The 21092-nt window shown below is 40.1% G+C and overlaps 3 protein-coding genes across 10 annotated transcripts in view; 2 read left to right on the forward strand and 1 right to left on the reverse strand.

Moving 5' to 3' along the window:
* The first annotated feature begins 339 nt into the window (after positions 1–339).
* LOC108366990 (uncharacterized) lies at positions 340–5997 on the forward strand. The gene has a single exon (XM_017621508.1). The coding sequence runs from the start codon at positions 340–342 to the stop codon at positions 5995–5997; it is 5658 nt and encodes a 1885-aa protein (XP_017476997.1).
* Positions 5998–8676: 2679 nt separating this feature from the next.
* The window catches only part of Crk (Crk proto-oncogene, adaptor protein), a 190879-nt gene continuing 178463 nt past the window's right edge, over positions 8677–21092 (forward strand). For 4 of the 7 annotated variants that reach the window (XM_017621687.1, XM_017621723.1, XM_017621681.1 and 1 more), the window contains exon 1: positions 8678–8938. Coding sequence is in view for 1 of the 7 variants with exons in the window: in XM_017621715.1 (XP_017477204.1) it covers positions 8911–8913 (3 nt within the window). In the remaining 6 variants the exon portion in view is untranslated. Of the gene's footprint in view, positions 8939–21092 lie in introns of all 7 variants that reach the window. The other 3 variants (XM_017621704.1, XM_017621734.1, XM_017621715.1) reach the window with 2 other exon arrangements.
* On the reverse strand, positions 17674–19151 carry LOC108367084 (uncharacterized). 2 transcript variants are annotated; one of them, XM_017621637.1, is made up of 2 exons: positions 18937–19151; positions 17674–18834 (listed from the first exon to the last, which is right to left on the reverse strand). In XM_017621637.1, exons 1-2 carry the CDS (start codon positions 19123–19125, stop codon positions 17674–17676), a joined length of 1350 nt encoding a protein of 449 aa, XP_017477126.1. In that variant the 5' UTR covers positions 19126–19151. The 2 variants fall into 2 exon arrangements, with proteins under 2 accessions (XP_017477126.1, XP_017477119.1); XM_017621630.1 differs by having other exon boundaries at positions 17674–18829; positions 18932–19151.

Raw genomic sequence — 21092 nt, forward strand, 5'->3', positions numbered from 1 at the left:
TTTTATTGTTCATATCCTTTATATTCTTGTACTTGTAGTATACATACAAAACTATAAAAAGCGGTTCTTAAAAGATCACACCACCTCTCGTTGTGAAAAAGGCGCACTAAACACACGAAATATTTTAAAGCGCTAAAAATCGCTTACTTAGTAAATTGCTGAAATTGTAAAACCGCTAGTTTTGTTAATTGTAATTAACATAGTAAAAACTACACTGAAGAACAATAAACGCTAAATAAAAGTTAAGTCGAAGTAGTGCTATTGAAAATTCGTATTTTTAATCAAGTGCGCTAACAATTCTTTAAAATATTTCTTAAGAGTAACTTCCGCTACTATAATATGCATAGCATAAAAGATACAAGTACGGATTACCATTGCCGAAACTGTAGAGCTAGAGACAATGAGCAAATGGTGCAATGTGACTCCTGCGACCAATGGTTTCACTATAGCTGTGTCGGTGTTGACAGCCAAGTGGCCGATATTAGTTGGAACTGCGAATCATGCGAACACACATCGGTCCAAATGGCAGCAGCTTTTATGGAACCCAATGGGTCGAATAACGGGGGTTCACTTGCTACGGGTCAGCCAAGAGCATCATCGTCACCCGAGGCGGCACATCAAAGTCAACAGGCAATCTTGGGCGCTCTAAGCTCAATACCAGTTCAGTCAACGGTTATGGTTCCATCCATATACACAGCTCCGAGGATGTCGACCACATCGGCAAGTGTACCACCATATTCTACTGCAGCATTGGAAGTGACACTACATGATCAAATACGTTTTCAGTCGTCAAGCAGCACGACTGAGTTATATACTTTGTCGAGCGCATCAGGTTATCCCGCAACAATGTATACGCAAAACAGTAAGAACCATTTACTGCCAAACTCTTTTATTCAACAAAAATTGCCGACATCTTCAACCACTTTTCCTTCGCTGCAAACTAACGCAAAAGTTGCAAACTCGTCAATATTTGCAAAGGGTAGTCAAAATTCGGATACATCTGAGCGAATGCGAGCACTGCAGCTAGAACGCCTAGAGGAGGAAATGCGCATTCAAAAACAGTATTTAGACGACAAGTATAAAATATTAGCACAATTTGGTGAGTTGACGAATTCGGGTGATCGTATACCAATCTTTAACGTGACCCCCACACCAGCACAGCTTGCAGCTAGACACTCTATTCCGAAGCAGTTGCCTATTTTCAGCGGCGACCCAGAGGAATGGCCCCTCTTTATAAGCCAATTTGAGAATAGTACGTCCGTTGCAGGATATTCGAATGCAGAAAATCTTATGCGACTACAGGCATGTCTTAAAGGCAGAGCACGAGATTTAGTAAAAAATAAGTTGCTTCTACCTGCTATGGTGCCGGAGATTATCCAGACCCTACGTATGTGTTGTGGCCGACCTGAACATATTTTGGAACGCGCAATTAATAAGGCCAAAAATATGGCGCCACTTAAAGATAAGTTAGAATCTTTAATTGAGTTCTCCTTATGCGTACAAAATATATGTGCAACAATGGAAGGTTGTAACCTGACTGCACATCTCGTGAATCCATTATTAGTAAAAGAGTTAGTGGATAAGCTGCCAAACAGTTATAAGCTGAGTTGGGCTATGCATCCAAAAGACGATCGAGTACCTATAGTGAAGATTTTCAGTGACTGGCTGTATAATATCGCCGAGGCAGCAAGCACTGTTGTAGCACCTATGACACACAAATCCGGTGTAAACGTAAATACACACACTCGCGCTGAAGATGTCTCCGACCATAGAAGCGAAACCAACTCACTACCCAGAAAATGCTGTGTATGTAAAACATATGGACATAAGCTGCCACGTTGCGAAGCCTTTAAAGTCTTGCCTCTTAAACGTAAGTGGGAAATAGTCAAGGAACATAGTCTTTGCCGTCAATGTCTGGACTCGCATCGCCGTAAATGTTACGTAAACAAAGAATGTGGTATCACTGGTTGTAAGTACAAGCACCATCAATTATTACACAGAAGCGCATCGCAAACAGTCGACAGCAGCGCAGACAACAACATCAATTCTCGGCAGATTGTTCGCAGCAGCAATATTCCGAGTGATCATGCCAACAGGCAGATGATCGCGCACAGCAGCAGCGCTACAAAAAATAGCCCATATTTCAGAATAATCCCTGTCAAATTATACTCACATAATAAAGTTATAGAAACATTTGCGTTTCTGGACGAGGGTTCTGCAGTTACGTTAATGGAAAAAAGTGTGTTCGAACAGATGGAGCTCAAAGGTGTACAGGAGCCTTTATGCTTACGTTGGACCGGTGATACAACCCGCACGGAATATAATTCATTCAAAACCACTGTAGAAATTTCAGGTGTTACGAACGGTCGAAAGTACAAATTGACTGATGCACACACAGTAGAGAGTTTAAGTCTTCCAACACAAACGATCGATGCTGGTGAAATAATGAAAAAATATCCATATTTGACTGGGCTACCAATTGAATCGTACGAAAATGCCAGGCCATCTATTTTGATTGGTACAGACAATTGGAAACTTGCTGTGCCACTTAAAATTCGAGAAGGGTCGTGGTTCCAACCTATTGCATCAAAAACCAGACTTGGCTGGACGCTTCAAGGATGTCACGCTAATCAGTCACGTGAGTTTATGGTGAACGTTCACACTTGCGACTGCGAGAAAAGTCTCAGAAGACTGCACGAAGCTGTGAAAAATTATTTCAATTTAGAAGAACCCAAGCCAAAGCAGCTTCTGTCTGCCGACGACAACAAGGCGCTAGCTATTCTAAATGCGTCTTGTAAGAAGGTAAGCAATCGTTATGAAGTTGGATTACTCTGGCGAAACGAAGACGTCGTGCTGCCAGAAAGCTATGGAAATGCATACAAACGGCTAATGTGTCTTGAAAGGAAATTCAACAAAGATCCGCTTCTTAAATCAACAATTCAGCAACAAATAGACAACCTAATTTCGAAGGGGTATGCGAAAAAGTTGTCACCTGCTGAGGCAACAATTCAACCAAGCAAAACTTGGTATCTACCGATATTCACCGTCACGAATCCGAATAAGCCAGGAAAAATACGTCTGGTATGGGACGCGGCCGCAAAAGCGAATGGCGTGTGCCTCAACGATTTTATGTTCCCTGGACCTGACTTGTTGAACTCGCTCGTGGAAGTCCTATTATCCTTTCGAGTAGGGAGAGTAGCAGTGTGTGGTGACGTGGCTGAAATGTTCCACCAAATCAACATTAGGGAAAGCGATATGCACGCTCAAAGATTCTTATGGTGGGACGAAGCCGACAAGCCGCAGCAACCCAGCGTTTATGTAATGCGCGCCCTAACATTTGGCGTAAACTGCGCTCCGTGCATTGCGCATTTTATACGAGACAACAATGCCGAGCAATTCCGACATGAGTTTCCACGGGCAGTTGAAGCGGTGCAGCGTTACCACTATGTCGACGACTTCATCGACAGTGAGCGCGATGAAGAGACTGCGCTCGAACTAGCCAAGCAGGTAAAACGCATTAATGCGAACGCTGGATTTGAGGTGAGAAACTGGGTGTCTAACTCTCACAAGGTTCTACAGCAACTAGCTAGCAACAATCCTATCGAGCCAGCTTTGAAAGAATGGGGTTCCACTACAAAAATCTTAGGTATGTATTGGGAACCTACTAATGATGTTTTCAGATTCAACTGTAAATTTGCAAGACTGCGTCGTAGCGTGCTGACTGAAGAAATTGTTCCTACGAAGCGTGAGATTCTTCAAATCCTGATGTCAATCTTTGACCCCCTAGGATTCCTTTCGGTCCATACCATAGGTCTGAAAATACTTCTGCAGGACGTGTGGCGTTCCGACATTGGTTGGGACGAGGCTCTCAGCGACGCTTTGTACGATAAATGGGAGTCGTGGAAGTCGAATATTCCTCTCATAATGGATGTAAAAGTTCCTCGTTGCTACTCGACCATACTCCATAGTTCTGATAACGTCCAGCTTCACACGTTCGTGGACGCCAGCTCAGCTGCATTCGCTGCTGTTAGTTATCTACGCATCCAGCGCGATAGTAACGTAGATATTGCTTTTGTCGCGGCAAAATCGAAAGTGGCACCCTTGAAGCCAGTTTCGATTCCAAGATTGGAATTGCAAGCTGCTGTGGCAGGAGTTAGACTAGCCAATAGCATCTTGAAAGTTCCACGCATAAGTGTACAGGCTTGTTTTTGGTGGACCGACTCTAAGACGGTCCTGCAGTGGCTACGCATCGACCCGAAAAATTTTCACCAGTTTGTTATGCACCGAGTTGGCGAAATTCTTGAGTCGTCGGATGTTTCACAGTGGAGATGGGTGCCAACGCGAATGAATCCTGCTGATTTACCAACTAAAACATGTCATCGATCCGACACGCATATGTGGTTTCATGGACCAGATTTTTTAGCGGGTGACACGATAAATTGGCCTCACTGTGATGAATTTTGTCGTGTAGATGAGACTGAGCTCAAACGTCGGGTACTTTTGATAGATAAGTTACAAGTTTTCACCCTGAACGCAGAATATTTTTCCAGCTGGAAACGCTTATACCGTGCGGTGGCAACTTTCATTTTATACATAAAAAAACTTGAAGCTGCTTCAAGATCTGCTATAAAACCGCAAACAGTAGACTCTACGATGATACGAAGAGCAAAAATCTTTCTTATGCAACACGCCCAGCGAACTGAATACGAACAAGAGCTTAAGAAACTAAAAAACGGCGTGGCTATTGGAACTAAAAGTAAACTTATCGGTTTGAATATTTACCTAGATGAAAATGATGTTATCAGAAGCAGAGGAAGAGATGAGTTTCTTAACAACCACGAAGATGCTATTGTGCTTCCCAGCACAAGCCACATAACATTTCTAATAGTGCGCTCCATTCACGAGGATTTGCATCACCAATCACATGAAACCGCAATCAATACGCTAAGAAGTCGTTACTACATACCACGTTTGCGCGTTCTATATAAAAAGGTACGCCGATTATGCCAACAATGCAAAAATTCCATAGCGGCACCGTGTCCTCCTCTAATGGCAGCGTTACCGGCTGCTCGACTAGCGGCGTTTGAACGACCCTTTACATACGTTGGTGTGGACTATTTCGGGCCACTTCACGTCTCTGTCGGTCGCAGGCGTGAAAAGCGTTGGGGTGCAGTGTTCACCTGCCTCACGATTAGAGCAATTCACATCGAGGTAGCTCATAGCCTCGATACAAGTTCCTGCATAATGTGTTTTCGAAATTTCATGGCTCGACGCGGTACACCAAGAGAAGTATTTTCCGATAATGGAACGAACTTTAAAGCCGCAGAAAAAGTCTTACGCGACGAGTTTAAGAACGTCGATCAACAAAAAGTTTCTTCTACCTTTGACGGTATAAAGTGGAGATTTAATCCACCGGGAGCGCCACATATGGGCGGAATCTGGGAGAGGCTAATAAGATCTATTAAAACAGTTCTACTTGCTATGTCCCCATCTATGCAGTTCAACGACGAAAGCTTGAGGAGTGCCCTATGGGAAATAGAGTTTATAATTAATTCACGTCCGCTAACTTTCGTGTCCTTGGAGTCGGACGACGACGAAGCTATAACGCCGAACCATTTGCTGATCGGCTCTTCAGATGGCTACAAACCTTTCGCCACCGACAACAAAAATTTGCGTCAACGTTGGCACCATACACAAAAATTTGGAAACGAGTTTTGGGCAAGGTGGTTAAAAGAATACATGCCAATAATTTCCAGAAGAAGCAAGTGGTTCACACCGCAGAAGCCTATTCGTACGGGAGACATCGTGCTCGTTGTTGACCCCGATCTACCGAGAAACTGTTGGCCCAAGGGAAAGGTGATCGACACAGTAGTGGCTAGTGACGGACAAGTTAGACGTGTCACGGTGAAAACACAATTCGGTGTTCTAAATCGACCATCAGCCAGAGTGGCGGTGCTTGACGTCGTTGGAAAAACCAGTAGCAATCTCGATCTATAGGACTCGCTTACGGGGGAGGGAATTGTTACCACCGTCAGTCGAAGCAACCTGGTCACCGTTACACATTACGATATTATCAACGTTTCTCTGCAAGTTCTTGTATACTCTTACTTAAAACGACATTTTTTGCTATCATATTCTTTTATTGTTCATATCCTTTATATTCTTGTACTTGTAGTATACATACAAAACTATAAAAAGCGGTTCTTAAAAGATCACACCACCTCTCGTTGTGAAAAAGGCGCACTAAACACACGAAATATTTTAAAGCGCTAAAAATCGCTTACTTAGTAAATTGCTGAAATTGTAAAACCGCTAGTTTTGTTAATTGTAATTAACATAGTAAAAACTACACTGAAGAACAATAAACGCTAAATAAAAGTTAAGTCGAAGTAGTGCTATTGAAAATTCGTATTTTTAATCAAGTGCGCTAACAGGTGGGATTGATTAAACAACCTACCATTCAATCTTGGTCGTTTGGTACAAACACAGGGTTACATATCTCATATTTAAATAGCCAATATTGGCCATTTAAGTTCTGATTAATTGTATGATCTGAAATTAATCTACAATTTCTGCTTATCTTCGCCTGGGTAAAAGATTGTCGTAAGAGCAATTTTGACGTTTTTAGTTGGATGGAGTTATATATTTTGAAATAAGGTCTTTCGATTGGTGTTATCAGTTTTCAGATACCTCCTTTAGTTTCCGAGATATTGACTAAAAATTTTTCTATAATTTAGTAAAAATTTAGTTATTTGTACAGCCATATTAAACTAATCAATATCTTAAAAATGACGTTCTCCATGTTTGGATATCTCCTTTAGCTTGCGAGATATTGAGTAATAATTGTCGTTAATTTAGTAGAAATTTTGATCACATTTTGTCGTATTTTATACAAAGTGGCTGCCAAATTGTGGACAAATGACGCTTACGATAAAATTTTACTAAAGAAAATCCTTCATAAACACAAAGCTAATTAACATTAAACATTAAAAATTAAATAATTTAAGAATTTTGTGAACTAGTAACATTTTCAGAGACTTTAGAGAATATCTATCTCCGCGTTTTTGAGAATTTGCATTCCCAACTTCAATCGCGATTTCCCACAACCTGCCGTAATCAACATACGACAATCTTTTACCCAGGTGACGTTATGTAGGCCATCGAAATTGGGACATAAAACCGCCAAAATGTTTTTTTTTAACATAAAAATCGATAATATGGGATTGCGCGACACCTAGCGAAAAAGCTTGTTGGATTCATTTGCTAAGTTAGGGTTTACACCAGACAATATTGTTATGACACATCATTTTGAAATAAATGGAGTAAATGAACTCAACTGAACACATATTCATTAGTTTTTATACATTTGTGATGGTTTAAGTGTCCTGCATTTAATAGCAATATTCCGATGGTGAAAATCCGCACAACAATCTTGCGTAGTTAATATAAATATCATGGAGGAAAACTAATTAATTAATAGAGTGGCAGCACCAGTTTTCCTCTATCTTATTTATATTAACTACACAAGATTGTTGTGTGGATTTTCACCATCAGAATATTGCTATTAAATACAGAATTTCGCGAAAGTGTACACTTAAAACATCACATATGTATAAAAACTAATAAATACGTTTTAAATTGAGTTCATTTATTCCATTCATTTGCGTGAAATTCATCAAAACATAGTGCGGAAAGTACAAGTGTTTTTTGCAAATAACTCTTTAATGAATTAAAAATGTTAATTTCCGGTCTCGGATTGTTATTATTGGCGTTAAGACGCGTCGATTGATACTACTCCCGAACTTGTTCCGTCCATTTTGACCTGCTTTCGCTAAAGTGCACTACTACCTAATATTTTAACTTTTGACAGCTCTTGCTATATGTCTCAGCCTCACCATTCTAGCAAGGCGCATCAATTACAGGTGATAGCGATAGAAGCTATGCTTCTTCTTATGAGCACGCTTGTGTCAAATTATCGTCTGTTTTGCTATACTTACATATCCGCGTACACATACACATATACGTATATATATACCCTGCAAACAAATGCTCCCGAAATCTTTAAGAGTGTCGGAAATTTGTTACGATTCTTTTAGAAATCTGTAAAGAAAAACATATGAGGCGGTTGATAAGAACTAGTAAAGAAATTTCTGTACGATTTCTTAAAGAAAATTCTTAAACAAATTATGAAACCTTTCAGAATTCTATGAAATCCTGGTATGCAGGGTATACATATACACACGAATATGAATAGATAAAAAAAATGGTGATGACACAAGGAGTTCATACCAACGGTAAATGTTGTTTTTGTACGATTGCTACAACCTGTAGTTGTTGCATCATGCCACGATTGAGAGAATACAAAGGTTGCGCCGATCTTGGACCGCTATTCCTCTCTTAACGAGTTTGACAGAATCGTTGTTTGCATGACGTCACACTTGTGCAACTTGTTTACGTTTTCCTTGCAACATTTTTTCTTCTTCTTTCATTCTTGCTCACGTTTTGGCATTTCTCTCTCGCAATTGCACCAGTGTGACGTCACACAAAAGTTATTCTCAAAAATCTTCTCTGATCGGCGCAATCTTGTATTCTATCATTCTTGGAATCATGCCATTCTAGTTAGCCCGTCAAATCCTATTCCTAGTAAAATTCGATGTCCACGTTGCATTGATGTCTTTCTTACATTCCTAATATCGAATCAAGACGAATTGTATCGAATTTATTTTTCGTGAAGCATCTTTTGGGCTGAACGCTTTTTTTTATAGTAATTCAAGGTTTTTAATTGTTGATATAAGACCGTGTAATATGCATTTAATTAACAGATTTTGATAAAAAGATTGAAGTTAAAAGATGTAAAGTGCTAGAAATCTGTTTTGTGCATAAAGTTTGAAGATTTCACGCAGGGTATAAATGGTAAACTAATATAAAAAATATTAAGGTAAATGCCGCTTGTAAATTGTGTGATATTAATATTTATTAAGTATTAATCTATGCGTACTGTTAAATTGGGTTCGGTTTAGTACGTTGCCGATATATTTCGATGTATTGCGTCCAAAAAGTTGACGCGATCCAAAAACAATTTGCGCACACTTGTAGCCAAGGGTCTAAACATTATTTTAACACCCTTTTTTTTGTAATTTTTGGTCACTAATTTATTTACATATTGGGTTAGAAATATGCCCTTTTTTGTAAAATTCGGAAATTAACGTAAATTTGTCACCTATTCTCCTTATAGCAGCTACTTCAGCAATATATTTTTATATTCTCCTTCACTTTACACTTTACTCGATGAGTTATAACTTTCTTTATAACTTTAATATTAACCAATGAATCACAATTTATTAAATAAAAACCTAAATCATGCGTCTGACTTTGGTCGCATATGCAAATTAAATGGCGTAGTTCAGCTGTCAAACTCCAAAATATGCAAAAGAATGAGAGAAAAAAGAAAATAGGATATAACCCTGAAAGCATAAAAAATATACAAACGTATTCTCTGCAAAAGGTGTTCAGCTCCTTTTCTTCGCAAAACAGAAATGAGAATTCTACTGCCTGAGGGTTATAATCCCTAAGTGCGGCCGAAGGTCGCCTACGCAGAAAGTTGATCTCAACAAAAGGTTGTTGTTGTTGTTGTAACAGCATACAAACTCCCCAAAGACTTTTTGGGGAGTGTTGCTGGAGTGACAGTCCTTGGCCAGATATAAATCTGGGTCGTTCCGGTTACGTAGACCCGACTGTCGTGGGAAAGGTGTTCAGCCCCCCTTCTTTGGCAACACAGAAAGGAGAATGCGGGAAATGTTTAGCTATTTGTACTACGATTTAGTGGTGGGGGCGGAGGGGGAGGTGGTGTGGGCCCCACAAATCCCCCTTAAACGAAAGAGGATTAACACCGCTTTATGAAAAGTCACCTCTCCCCCCCCAACCCCTCCCACAGACCTCTGGGGAGCTGTTTGAAAAGGGGGGAATTTTAGATTTTTTGAAAGGAAAAAAAACGTTAAACTTGCGTCCGAAGAAGGGGGGTTGAACACCTTTTGCAGAGAACACCTTTCTGCGTAGGCGGCCTTCGGCCGCGCTTAGGGATTATAACCCTTACTACGTAGAATTCTCCTTTCTCTGTGACATAACTGGGGCTACCGCCCCAGCGATGTAACCTTGGGAAAGGATGAGGTAACTAGAATTCCCTTTCTGTGCGGTAAACATGGGGCTGCCGCCCCAGTGATGTCTATTTTGGTGTTTTATAAAAATATCTTGTATATAAAAATGTATATACAAATTTATAACAAAAATTTGAAACAAATACCATATTTCCAACCGACATTAATGTTAAATTAGTGCACAGATTTAGTAAAATAAGGGTGCATTCCAAAACGTCAAAATACAAAGCATCAGTCTCTTTTATTTCTAAATCACACTAACAGAAGAAGTCTAACTTGCGCAACCTAGTAGAAAACTTGGATCTGACCATAGTTGCACACATTTGGCATTACAATCTACTGAGGTTTAGAAATAAAAGACCGATGCTTTGTATTTTGATGTTTTGGAATACAGCCTAAATTTTTGTAATAAAGCGTGAACTGTTGTCTACAAGTGTGTGCAAAAATTTTTTGATTCGATTCACGCGTTTGGGCACAGCAACCCAAAATCGTTGTACAAATTCATAAACAGTACCCGAGAATTCTACTGCCTGAGGGTTATAATCCCTAATTGCGGCCGAAGGCCGCCTACGCAGAAAGGTGTTCTCTGCAAAAGGAGTTCAGCCCCCCTTCTTTGGCAACACAGCAAAGGCGAATTCTACTGCCTGAGGGTTATAATTCCTAAGTGCGGCCGAAGGCCGCCTACGCAGAAAGGTGTTCTCTGCAAAAGGAGTTCAGCCCCCCTTCTTTGGCAACACAGCAAAGGCGAATTCTACTGCCTGAGGGTTATAATTCCTAAGTGCGGCCGAAGGCCGTCTACGCAGAAAGGTGTTCTCTGCGAAAGGTGTTCAGCCCCCCTTTTTTCGCCTCATAACCACCTTGGGATAACTTCTTTTATTTATAAACCCCACAGATTCTGTTAGTTGGTTTATATTCCACTACAAGTTGCACAATTTCCCTCGGTAAATGCTGTTTTTCGCCCATTTTCAAACGGTTCCCCCTGGGGACTGTGGGAGGCCCCGAAGGAGGGGGTGCGACTTTTCGTAAAGCGAGGGCTTTCCCCTTTCGAATGGGGGGATTTAGGGGGCCACGCCCCTCCCCCTCTGTCCCCTACCCCAAAAACAGTCCTGCGAATAACTAAACATTTCCCGTTAAATTTTCGACGAGCCGCTTCGTGGTGACATTTAGGATTGTTGCGGTAATTGTGCACTTCATGTTCCCCACCGAAAATTTATGCAAAATAATCGAAAGGGGCATCAAAAGACCCGTATTAGTGCAAGTATTAAGAATCCGAACCATGAACTGCACCATAACCATTGTAACTGTATAAAATTGGGTACTCTTTATGAATTTGTACAACGATTTTGGGTTGCTGTGCCAAACGCGTGAATCGAATTAAAAACCTTTTACACACGCTGGCAGACAGCAGCTCACGCTTTATTAAAAAAATTTAGTTTACTAAATCTGCTTTAGATTGGTAACCCTGGAGTACAGTATTCAGGAAAATATGGGAGGTAGAGGGGGGTCTAATATTTCCCTGTAAGAAGTTTCAAAGCGTGCAACCTTATATTTTTAAGGAATTTGTTGTTAAAGTTTGTAATATTAATCAAATGTTACAATATATAATGCACTTTCCACTAAATTTACACGTAATTTACACTCAATTTATGTGCAGTTAGAGGGCACGATCAAGCAAATAAATACTTTTAGTATATTACAGTTTTTTATGAAAAATTGATTGTTGTTTAATAATTATGAGAGTACATGCAGAATATTTACAAATGGCAGCAGGACTGTGTTGCCACATCTAAAAAAACCAAGGGTAGAAAGTAAGACCGAAAGAAAATGCGATTAAAAGGAAAATACGATAAGGTTCTTTTGTTCAGATAAAAATAAATAGTAGGAATTTGGGGTCATATTCCCCCATAAAATACAGAAACAGATTTTTAAGGCTTGTATGTATATTTTATTGCCTCAATAAGTTTGACGAAAGGGTCCTCATGCTTACGAGCATTTGTTTTACGCAACAGATATTCTATAATTTTATCTATTTTATTTATTTTATTATATAAAATACATTTTTATAAAACACCCAGTAACCATAATAGACATCACTGGGGCGGCAGCCCCAGGTTTACTACACAGAAAGGGAATTCTAGTTACCTCATCCTTTTCCAAGGCTACATCACTGGGCCGGTAGCCCCATTTGGTGCACACCAAAAGGAAAATTCTATTTGGTAAGGGTTATAATCCTAAAGCGCGACCAAAGGCCTCCTACGCAGAAAGGAATTCTGCGCAAAAATATGACCCCAAACCCCCTACTATTTATTTTTATCTGAACAAAAGAACATCATCATATTTTCCTTTTAATCGTATTTTCTTTTGGTCTTACTTTCCATTAAAATTTTCCCCTCTATTAGTTGTTAGGTGTTTCATTCCTTTAGTTGAAACTTCTTCGTCGCAATTTATTAATAAAATTGCTATGAAAATCTCCCGTGCGCCTGTGTGGTATATGCAAATTAAATGGCGGAGCTGAGCTGTCAAACAAAAAAAAAATATACACGAAGGATAATAACAAAAGGAATAAGCAAAAACCCTCTGAAATTCTAGTTACCTTATCCTTTTCCAAGGCTACATAACTGGGGCGGTAGCCCCAGTTGGTGCACACCAAAAGGAGAATTCTATTTGGTAAGGGTTATAATCATGAAATACCCTTATTTATACCCCATAATAAATTATTTATTTTTATTTTTTTTAATTTTTTTATTTCAGTCTTGGAATACAGAATATTTTTACAGACTACTCAGCTAACACTAATTAAGTGCTACTAAAACTTAAAAATTAAGATAAATTTTAAATACATTAAGTTCACAAGAGCTAAGATTAAATACATCGCTAGTGGTGTAGCGCAGAGAAAAATGTTCGCAGATGAGTAACCAAGGCAGGGCCTGATTGTGAGAAATCAATGTCCAAAGCATTGAAGACTAAGTTAAGTTCAGCACACGTTCTAGAGATCGGAGCGTTGGCACCATCCTCTTTCATTTAGGGGGGGTTTGGAAGGACACACCCCCTTCCCCTCCGCCACACCTCTAAATCGTTGTACGAATAGCTAAGGATTTCCCATAAAATTTGTTAATGTTTGTAAAGAAAGATCAGCTATAGGATAAACGCAAATGCTTATTTAAAACCTATAAAACCAAACTAGGTCTCAAAAGTAAATATCAAATCGGAACAAGTGCAGAATACCTACATTTCTTTACTTTGGACTTCAATAACACCAGTAATTATAATTTCCCGCATAAAAAATGTATACTGTTATGATCAGGAGTAAGACCCCTATCGACCTTAATATAAATTTTTTCAATCAGAGAAATGTACGTATTCTGCACTTAGTGCAGTTGTTCCCAGCTTCTACGTACTTAGCACTTCAATAACACCTGAATAGTTTCCAATGGTTGCCTTTCGCACTCACCTTACACACACACTCTGGCTTCCGTTAAAGGAAAGACAATACAATAGCTAGTTTATATTCAGTTTATGCAGCTTAGTTCTTCATTCTTTACACTTCAAGGTTAAGAGCATATACAATAAGGTTACTTATTAAAAATTAGCTTTAAAGTTTGCCCCAATATGACGTTCAAAAGGGGCGCGTGCGCGTTAACCGAGGTTAATTGCTGAACTAACGTGTCTCTGATTTGGCATGATGATGGGAAGCGGCCGTGCGCGCTCGTTAATCATTATTTCGGAGTTCACACTGCTGCGGCCAAAGGATGCGCGCACGGCCGCTGAATTAAGTTTAAGCGGCGGCTAAAACATCGTCCCCGCCCTGCAGGAATGCGTTGATGAGCGTCTCCTGCAGCTCTTTTAGGGCGCGGATCGTGTTGCCAAGGACGCGGTGGGTGGTGCGGCCCTGGTAATTGGCCGTTTCTAGGCCTTGGGGAGTGCGCGCGATCGTCCGTTGGGCGGTCTTCTTGCGCTGCCATTGCGGCGCCTGGTTGCGCGGGTTCTTCTGCGCCTTCTTCTTCGGCGGCGCGCGCCGTTTGACGCTCCTTGGCGCCTTTGTGGCCGCTGCGGGCCGGCTGGTGCGCTAAGCCGCAAACCTTGCAGCTGCCTAGTGAATCGCACTCACCAGTGGTGTGCGTGAGCGCAAGGCCATTGATGCAATACCCCTATCCGGGCTACCCCTATCCGTTGCGGCGGCTTCATTGTCTTGAAGGCCGGGCACGTCCTCAAGGCGTGGTACCGGTGGCAGAGCCGGCATTGGAGGCAGTTATCCGTCTCTGCCGTTGGAGCCAAGGGGCATGCCTTCCGCGATGCCATGATGTCTTCAATCTGGAAGTAGAAGCAAAGGCAGAGAAACGAGGAGTACTTGGGTACAATATTTAAACGGAAAGTTTAGACCCTTAATATACAAAAGGAAAAGATGTATAGAATTATTTATTGTGTTTTTGGAAGGAAGCACAGTTTGACAAGTGGCCGCGTGATAACTCCATTTTGCGTACGTATTTCTACGACACGTATGTGTTTATCAGGGCCGTGGCGTACGTTTTCGATTCGTCCCAATCGCCACTCGGTGGGGGAGCGAATCTACTTTGATCACGACGAGGTCGCCTGGCTGAGGATCGAGTTGTGGGGTTTTCCACTCGTATCTCTTCTGAAGATATTTGAGTTCATCTTTCCAGCGGCGACTCAATTGGTGGTGAAGTGCTTTGACATTCTCCCACCGGTTTAGTAGAGAGAGGTCTTCCGCATTATGCTCGGGAACGGCCAACAGCGGTGCACCTCGAAGGAAGTGACCCGGAGTAAGCGCTGTCATATCAGCTGGGTCTTGGGAAAGTGCGGATAGAGGCCTCGAATTGAGGACTGCTTCAATTCGCACCAGAAGCGTCGTGAATTCTTCAAAGGTAAACTTGTGGGTTGCAGCGATTTTCTTTAGATGGATTTTAAAGCTTTTCACTGCAGATTCCCACAAGCCGCCCATATGGGGGGCGCTGGGTGGTATATATTGCCAGTTGATACCTTGAGGGGCATATTTTTTGACAATGTCTGCGGAACATTCGTTAAGGAATTTAACGAAGTCGCGTTCTGTTGCGCGCTGGGCGCCAATGAACGTTTTTCAATTGTCGCTCATCATTTTTGAGGGGAAGCCTCGTCAAACAAAGCGGGCGAATGCTGCTCGAAAAGCCTCGGTTGTGAGATCCGAGCATAGCTCGAGATGCACTGCCTTTGTGGAAAAACAAACAAAAACTGCAACGTATCCCTTGATAAGGGTGGTAGATCTTAGCACCGATGCTTTAATTTGGAATGGCCCAGCAAAATATACTCCAGTTGTGGAAAAGGGTGTGAGAAACTGCAGCGCTCAGGGGGTAGAGCGGCCATTATTTGGTTGCGTGTTTGTTGCTTGTAAAGCGTGCACACTTTGCATTGAAAAATGCATTTTTTAATTAGAGGTTCTAGCTTTGGTACGTAGTACTCTTTCCTTACCATTTGGAGCATTAATCGTGTTTCTGCGTGAAGTAGCAGCGTTAAAACTCCAAATATAGCTGGTAGAACCTCGGTTCGGTAGGGAGAATTATTGGGTGCCTTTCATTATAGCTCAATGTGGAATGTGCTAATCGGCCATTAACCCGTAGAAGTCCGTCTTTGTCCAACGAAGGATTGAGAACAAGAAGAGGACTTTTTATGTTAAGTGGCTTTTTATTTATTTATTTATTTATTTATTTAAACGCCAATCAGCTTTGTACATAACTAAATTATTCACTAAAAAAGTAATAACAAACGTGTGTGGTTGGTCGCTTTAACAGAAAAAACAAAACGGAATGAAATGACATTGCAATGTAACATATAATTCAGAGAATTGATTTTAATTTATATTTTAAGCTAGAGTGAGACCCTCCAAAAAAATTTACATTCGGTGCATGTTGGTTGACAAGGTTCGCTATCCTGTTGTACGGACCAAAGGCGACGTAGTTTCTATTTGCCTGCACAACATCTAGTAGCCTTCTAGTTCGGAGATCGGCTCTAGAGGTAATAAATCTGAACTGCTCCAGTATTTCTGGTGAGTCAATCAGGCCATTGACGACTTTGTAAAAGAACGATAGATCCGTCATTTGCCTTCTGCTACATAGAGTTTTAATATTGTTCCTGAGATATACATCATTGACGTTCATATTGCTTTCGTCGCGCGAGTGATACAGCAAAAACTTGCAGAACTTTCGTTGAACCTTTTCAACATTGTTAGTTTGTTGTTCGGTATATGGTGCCCAGGCAATTAAACCATATTCAAGTATTGGTTGGACGAAGGTCGAGAAAAGTCTGAGGAGGGTTTTTACATCCTTGAATTCCTTGCCAAATCTGCAAACAAATCCCAGAGCACGGCATGCACGTAAAGCTATGTGGTTGATGTGATCTGAGAAAGACAGTTTATCGTCAATCATCACTCCCAAGTCCTTTATGGTACTGACTAACTGTACACGTTGGCCGCACAGATAATAATTGGCGGGCATTCGATTGTGACGTCGAGAGAATCCCATGACAGCACACTTTTTTATGTTCCGATGCAATTTATTCATCACACACCACTCTTCTAGTTCAGAGATATCCTCCTGAAGAGCCTTCATGTCGTGATTGTTACCTATTGCTCTGAATAGTTTCATATCATCGGCATATAACAAGTACTCGGATTTAAGATTCACACCTATGTCGTTTATAAATATGCTGAACAGAACTGGTCCCAGATGAGATCCTTGTGGTACACCAGATATAACATCAAACTCATTTGACAGATGACAATTGGCACGGACTTGCAGACGTCTGCCAGATAAATACGAGCGAAGCCAGTCTAATGNGTCTCTACTACTCATTAGCAGTAGAGAACAAGGCGGCGAACTCATATCTCAATTCGCCTTGGTAGAGAATTGTTACAGAAACGAGCTACTGGTCCCAGATGAGATCCTTGTGGTACACCAGATATAACATCAAACTCATTTGACAGATGACAATTGGCACGGACTTGCAGACGTCTGCCAGATAAATACGAGCGAAGCCAGTCTAATGCTCTTGATCGTACACCATAACTATTTACTTTTCGTAGCAGAATTTCATGATCAACCATGTCAAATGCCTTGCTAAAGTCNAAACTCATTTGACAGATGACAATTGGCACGGACTTGCAGACGTCTGCCAGATAAATACGAGCGAAGCCATTCTAATGCTCTTGATCGTACACCATAACTATTTACTTTTCGTAGCAGAATTTCATGATCAACCATGTCAAATGCCTTGCTAAAGTCAGTGTATAAGGAGTGTACGTCTAGTCCGTTGTTCATTGCATTAAGTATGTAGCTGATGTAGAGATATAGATTGGTAGAGGTGGATCTCCCACCAAAGAATCCATGCTGCTTGGAGATTATCACATTTTTAAAAGCAGAGGTTAATTGAGGCAAGACGATTTTTTCTAGTAATTTAGCGAGTGAAGATTGGATGCATATAGGTCTATAGTTGTTCACCTGGGCTTTATCACCCGATTTATGTATAGGGCTTATGTATGATAACTTCCACGTCGAGGGAAAATTACCTGTTTGAAGCGATTTGCTGAAGATATGTGTGATTGGCTCACAGCACAGTTTCTCAAAAAGATGTTTGGTATATGATCAGGTCCAGCGCCTTTGTTGATATTTAAAAGAGTTAGCTGACGAAATACATCATTGAAGCATACTTCAAATTCCACCATGTCGACATCTGGATGATCACATTCTTGGTGTGTAACACCCTCAGGTTCTTTGTATACGCTTCTGAAGAATGACGCGAAGAGGTTACTTATTTCCGCGCCATTACATGCAGTAATTTCGTTGCGCCTTTTATTTTTTACAAAACTCCAGAATCTATTAGGATCACATTTCAAATCGTTCTCTACTTTTCCTAGGTAACTCTCGTAGCATGATGTACTCAGCTCTTTACACTCGGACCTTAAACTACTAAATACGGCATAGTTTGCTTGGGTTTTTAGCTTCTTATACCTTTGATGTGCAATTTTCTTTTGCTTAATTTTGTAAATCAACTTTTTTGAAAACCAACAAGGGTATTCATTATTCTTCTTAACAAATATTGGGACAAATTGAGCAATGCCCGAGTACACAATCTCATAAAACCAGCTCAATTTGTCATCGATATTTTCCAGCTTATATAAGTCTATCCAGTTTGCGCCCAGGAAGAAGCTATTCAACGCTGCATAGTCTGCCTTTTTAAATACATAAGTAGGAACGTCATTTTGCTTCAGATTTGCACGGAATTTATGTTGCACCACCAGCGCGGGGTGATATGCATCCTCCTGGATAATGGGATCCGCCTTGTTAATCAAGAGGTTTAAATCGCTGAAGCATAGATCCAACATTCGTCCGTGCTCATTGTAGGTATTGTTTTGCTGGAGGCATCCAGAGAGAAGAAATTTTTCATACAATATTGACTCACACTCAACTTGTGGTAGACTACTATTAAGATTATAATCACCGATTATCATAAGACTGCTGTTTGGATATTTATTTCTAAGATAAGAAATGGTAGCTATATGACTGGAGTATACATCAGAACGTGATTTTGGTGGAATATAAACACACCCTATGATGATATCACCACCACCGTGGCCTTTAACTTTAACGAATACTTGCTCCAGGTGATTGTTGCTTATTGTTAATTGTTCAACCGATATACGGCGCTTGACAGCAATGAAGACACCGCCACCGCGCTCATGTATGCTGGTCGTTTGATCCCTGTCCCTCCTATAGATTTTATACGTACTGTCAACAATTTCGCCATCCAAAATAGACGGATGCAACCAAGACTCCGAAATACATAGTACATCACACTGCCAACTTGCTGTTATAGTGAAAAAATCTTTAAGTTTAGTTCTAAGTCCCCTTGCGTTCTGGTAGTAAACTAGCAGATCTTGTTTGGTCTTAGTGGTTCTCCTCGTCGCTTCGAAATCCAGGCACATTCACAATTCTTGGGATACCATTTATATACCTGATTGTCTTGTTTGTTTCACCATTATCACCCGGCGTATCAGATGATACGCTGCGACTCACACAGTATACACACAGGGGGAGTGATAATACTCGTTCGAAACACGCTCGCTTGTGATAGGGAACTACCAAATGCGATTGTCAACATGCAAGAAGATCTTAATTCTTTGTATCAATGGCTGTGTTCAAATAAACTCAAACTGAATGTGAAAAAGACTAACTTTATGGTATTTTCCAGAGCGGCAAATGCTGACTCCATAAGCCGTGAATTAAAAATCAAAGATGAAAATATCGAAGAGGTGAAAAGTTTCAAGTACCTAGGAATATACATAGACACATATATGTAATACTCCTATATTGGCAGTAAGGCCTAGTACCGTCCGAAAACACTACAGTACAGATATATCAATAAACACGTACAGAAGAAAAGGAACACACACATTTATAAATAAACATGTACACAACACATATACAAAACCGGCACTCAAGTACACAATACATTGACAAAAACAGTACTAGACTGTCTCGGTTTGATTTCGGAATGCTTACACATTGAGATGTTAGCTTACTATCAATATAGAAGTATTACTTATACGTGTGTCAAGTTAGCACTACACTTTTCGAAATTGGAAAAGTTAACTACGGCATTAATTGTAGTGTTTTTGTTGTAAATTGTTGAGATATTGAAAATGTTATAACGGCATTAATTGTAGCTTTTTTGTTGTGGAAAGAAAAAATTTGTAGCTCTCGTTTTTTAAGAAAAAATGGTATGTAGTGTTAACTTGACACCATACACCTAGTCGATAGAATTGAGATATCCAATATTTTACTATGCCATTAATTGTAGCTTTTAACTTTAAAATTTGTTGTGGAAAGAAAAAATTTTTACAACAAAAAAGCTACAATTAATGCCGTTGTAACCTTTTCAATATCGCAATTCTGTCGTCAATGGTGCATGGTGTCAAGTTAGCACTACATACTAGATTGTGTTCGAAAAAGGGGCAACTCAATTTTTTCCAGAAAAACGAAAGCTACAAATTTTTTCTTTCCACAACAAATTTTAAACTTAAAAGCTACAATTAATGGCATAGTAACATATTGGATATCTCAATTCTATCGACTAGGTGTATGGTGTCAAGTTAGCACTACATACCATTTTTTCTAAAAAAACGAGAGCTAAAAATTTTTTCTTTCCACAACAAATTTTAAAGTTAAAAGCTACAATTAATGCCGTTATGACATTTTCAATATCTCAATTCTATCGACTAGGTGTATGGTGTCAAGTTAGCACTACATACCATTTTTTCTTAAAAAACGAGAGCTACAAATTTTTGCTTTCCACAACAAATTTACAACAAAAACACTACAATTAATGCCGTAGTTAACTTTTCCAATTTCGAAAAGTGTAGTGCTAACTTGACACATGTATTACATGTATGCATAGACAACAAACTAAAGTTTGATGAGCACGTTGAGTATACAGTCAACAAGATTGCTAAAAAAATTGGCCTTATAAAGAGATCGTGTAAGTACTTGGGAAGAAGATATAAAACGTTGGTGTACAGGTCAATGGTAGAACCGCACTTTATATACTGCCCCACGATTTTCTTCCTAGCGGGGACTCCCATGTAGATAAGCTGCAAAAAATGCAAAACCGAGCGATGAGATTCATCCTCAACAAACCGTACGACACACCAAAAAGATGTATGCTTGAAACCTTGAATTGGTTAAGCATGAAGCAACAAGTTTTTTACCACTCTATGAAATTTGTGTACAATATTAAGAAGGGCAACCTGCCGGATTATCTTAGCGATAATCTCCGATATATAAATGAGACGCATACATATTTGTTGAGAGAGAATAACAGCTTCAGACTCCCGAAGTATAGAACAGAAGTGAACAAAAAAAAATATTTTCTATAAAGGCTTAAAGTGCTTCA

Source organism: Rhagoletis zephyria, unplaced genomic scaffold (genome assembly GCF_001687245.7).
Source record: "Rhagoletis zephyria isolate East Lansing unplaced genomic scaffold, Rhagoletis_zephyria_1.1 Rzeph_scaffold_00042, whole genome shotgun sequence".
NCBI lineage: Eukaryota > Metazoa > Arthropoda > Insecta > Diptera > Tephritidae > Rhagoletis > Rhagoletis zephyria.

Bases quoted from the DNA above. Each gene is read 5' to 3' on its own strand.
- LOC108366990 (XM_017621508.1), top strand. From the start codon at position 340: ATGCATAGCATAAAAGATACAAGTACGGATTACCATTGCCGAAACTGT.
- LOC108367084 (XM_017621637.1), bottom strand. From the start codon at position 19,125: ATGTGCCTGGATTTCGAAGCGACGAGGAGAACCACTAAGACCAAACAA. The intron at 18,835-18,936 runs GTTGACAGTACG...CGCCGTATATCG, and splicing joins CTATTTTGGATGGCGAAATT to GTTGAACAATTAACAATAAG.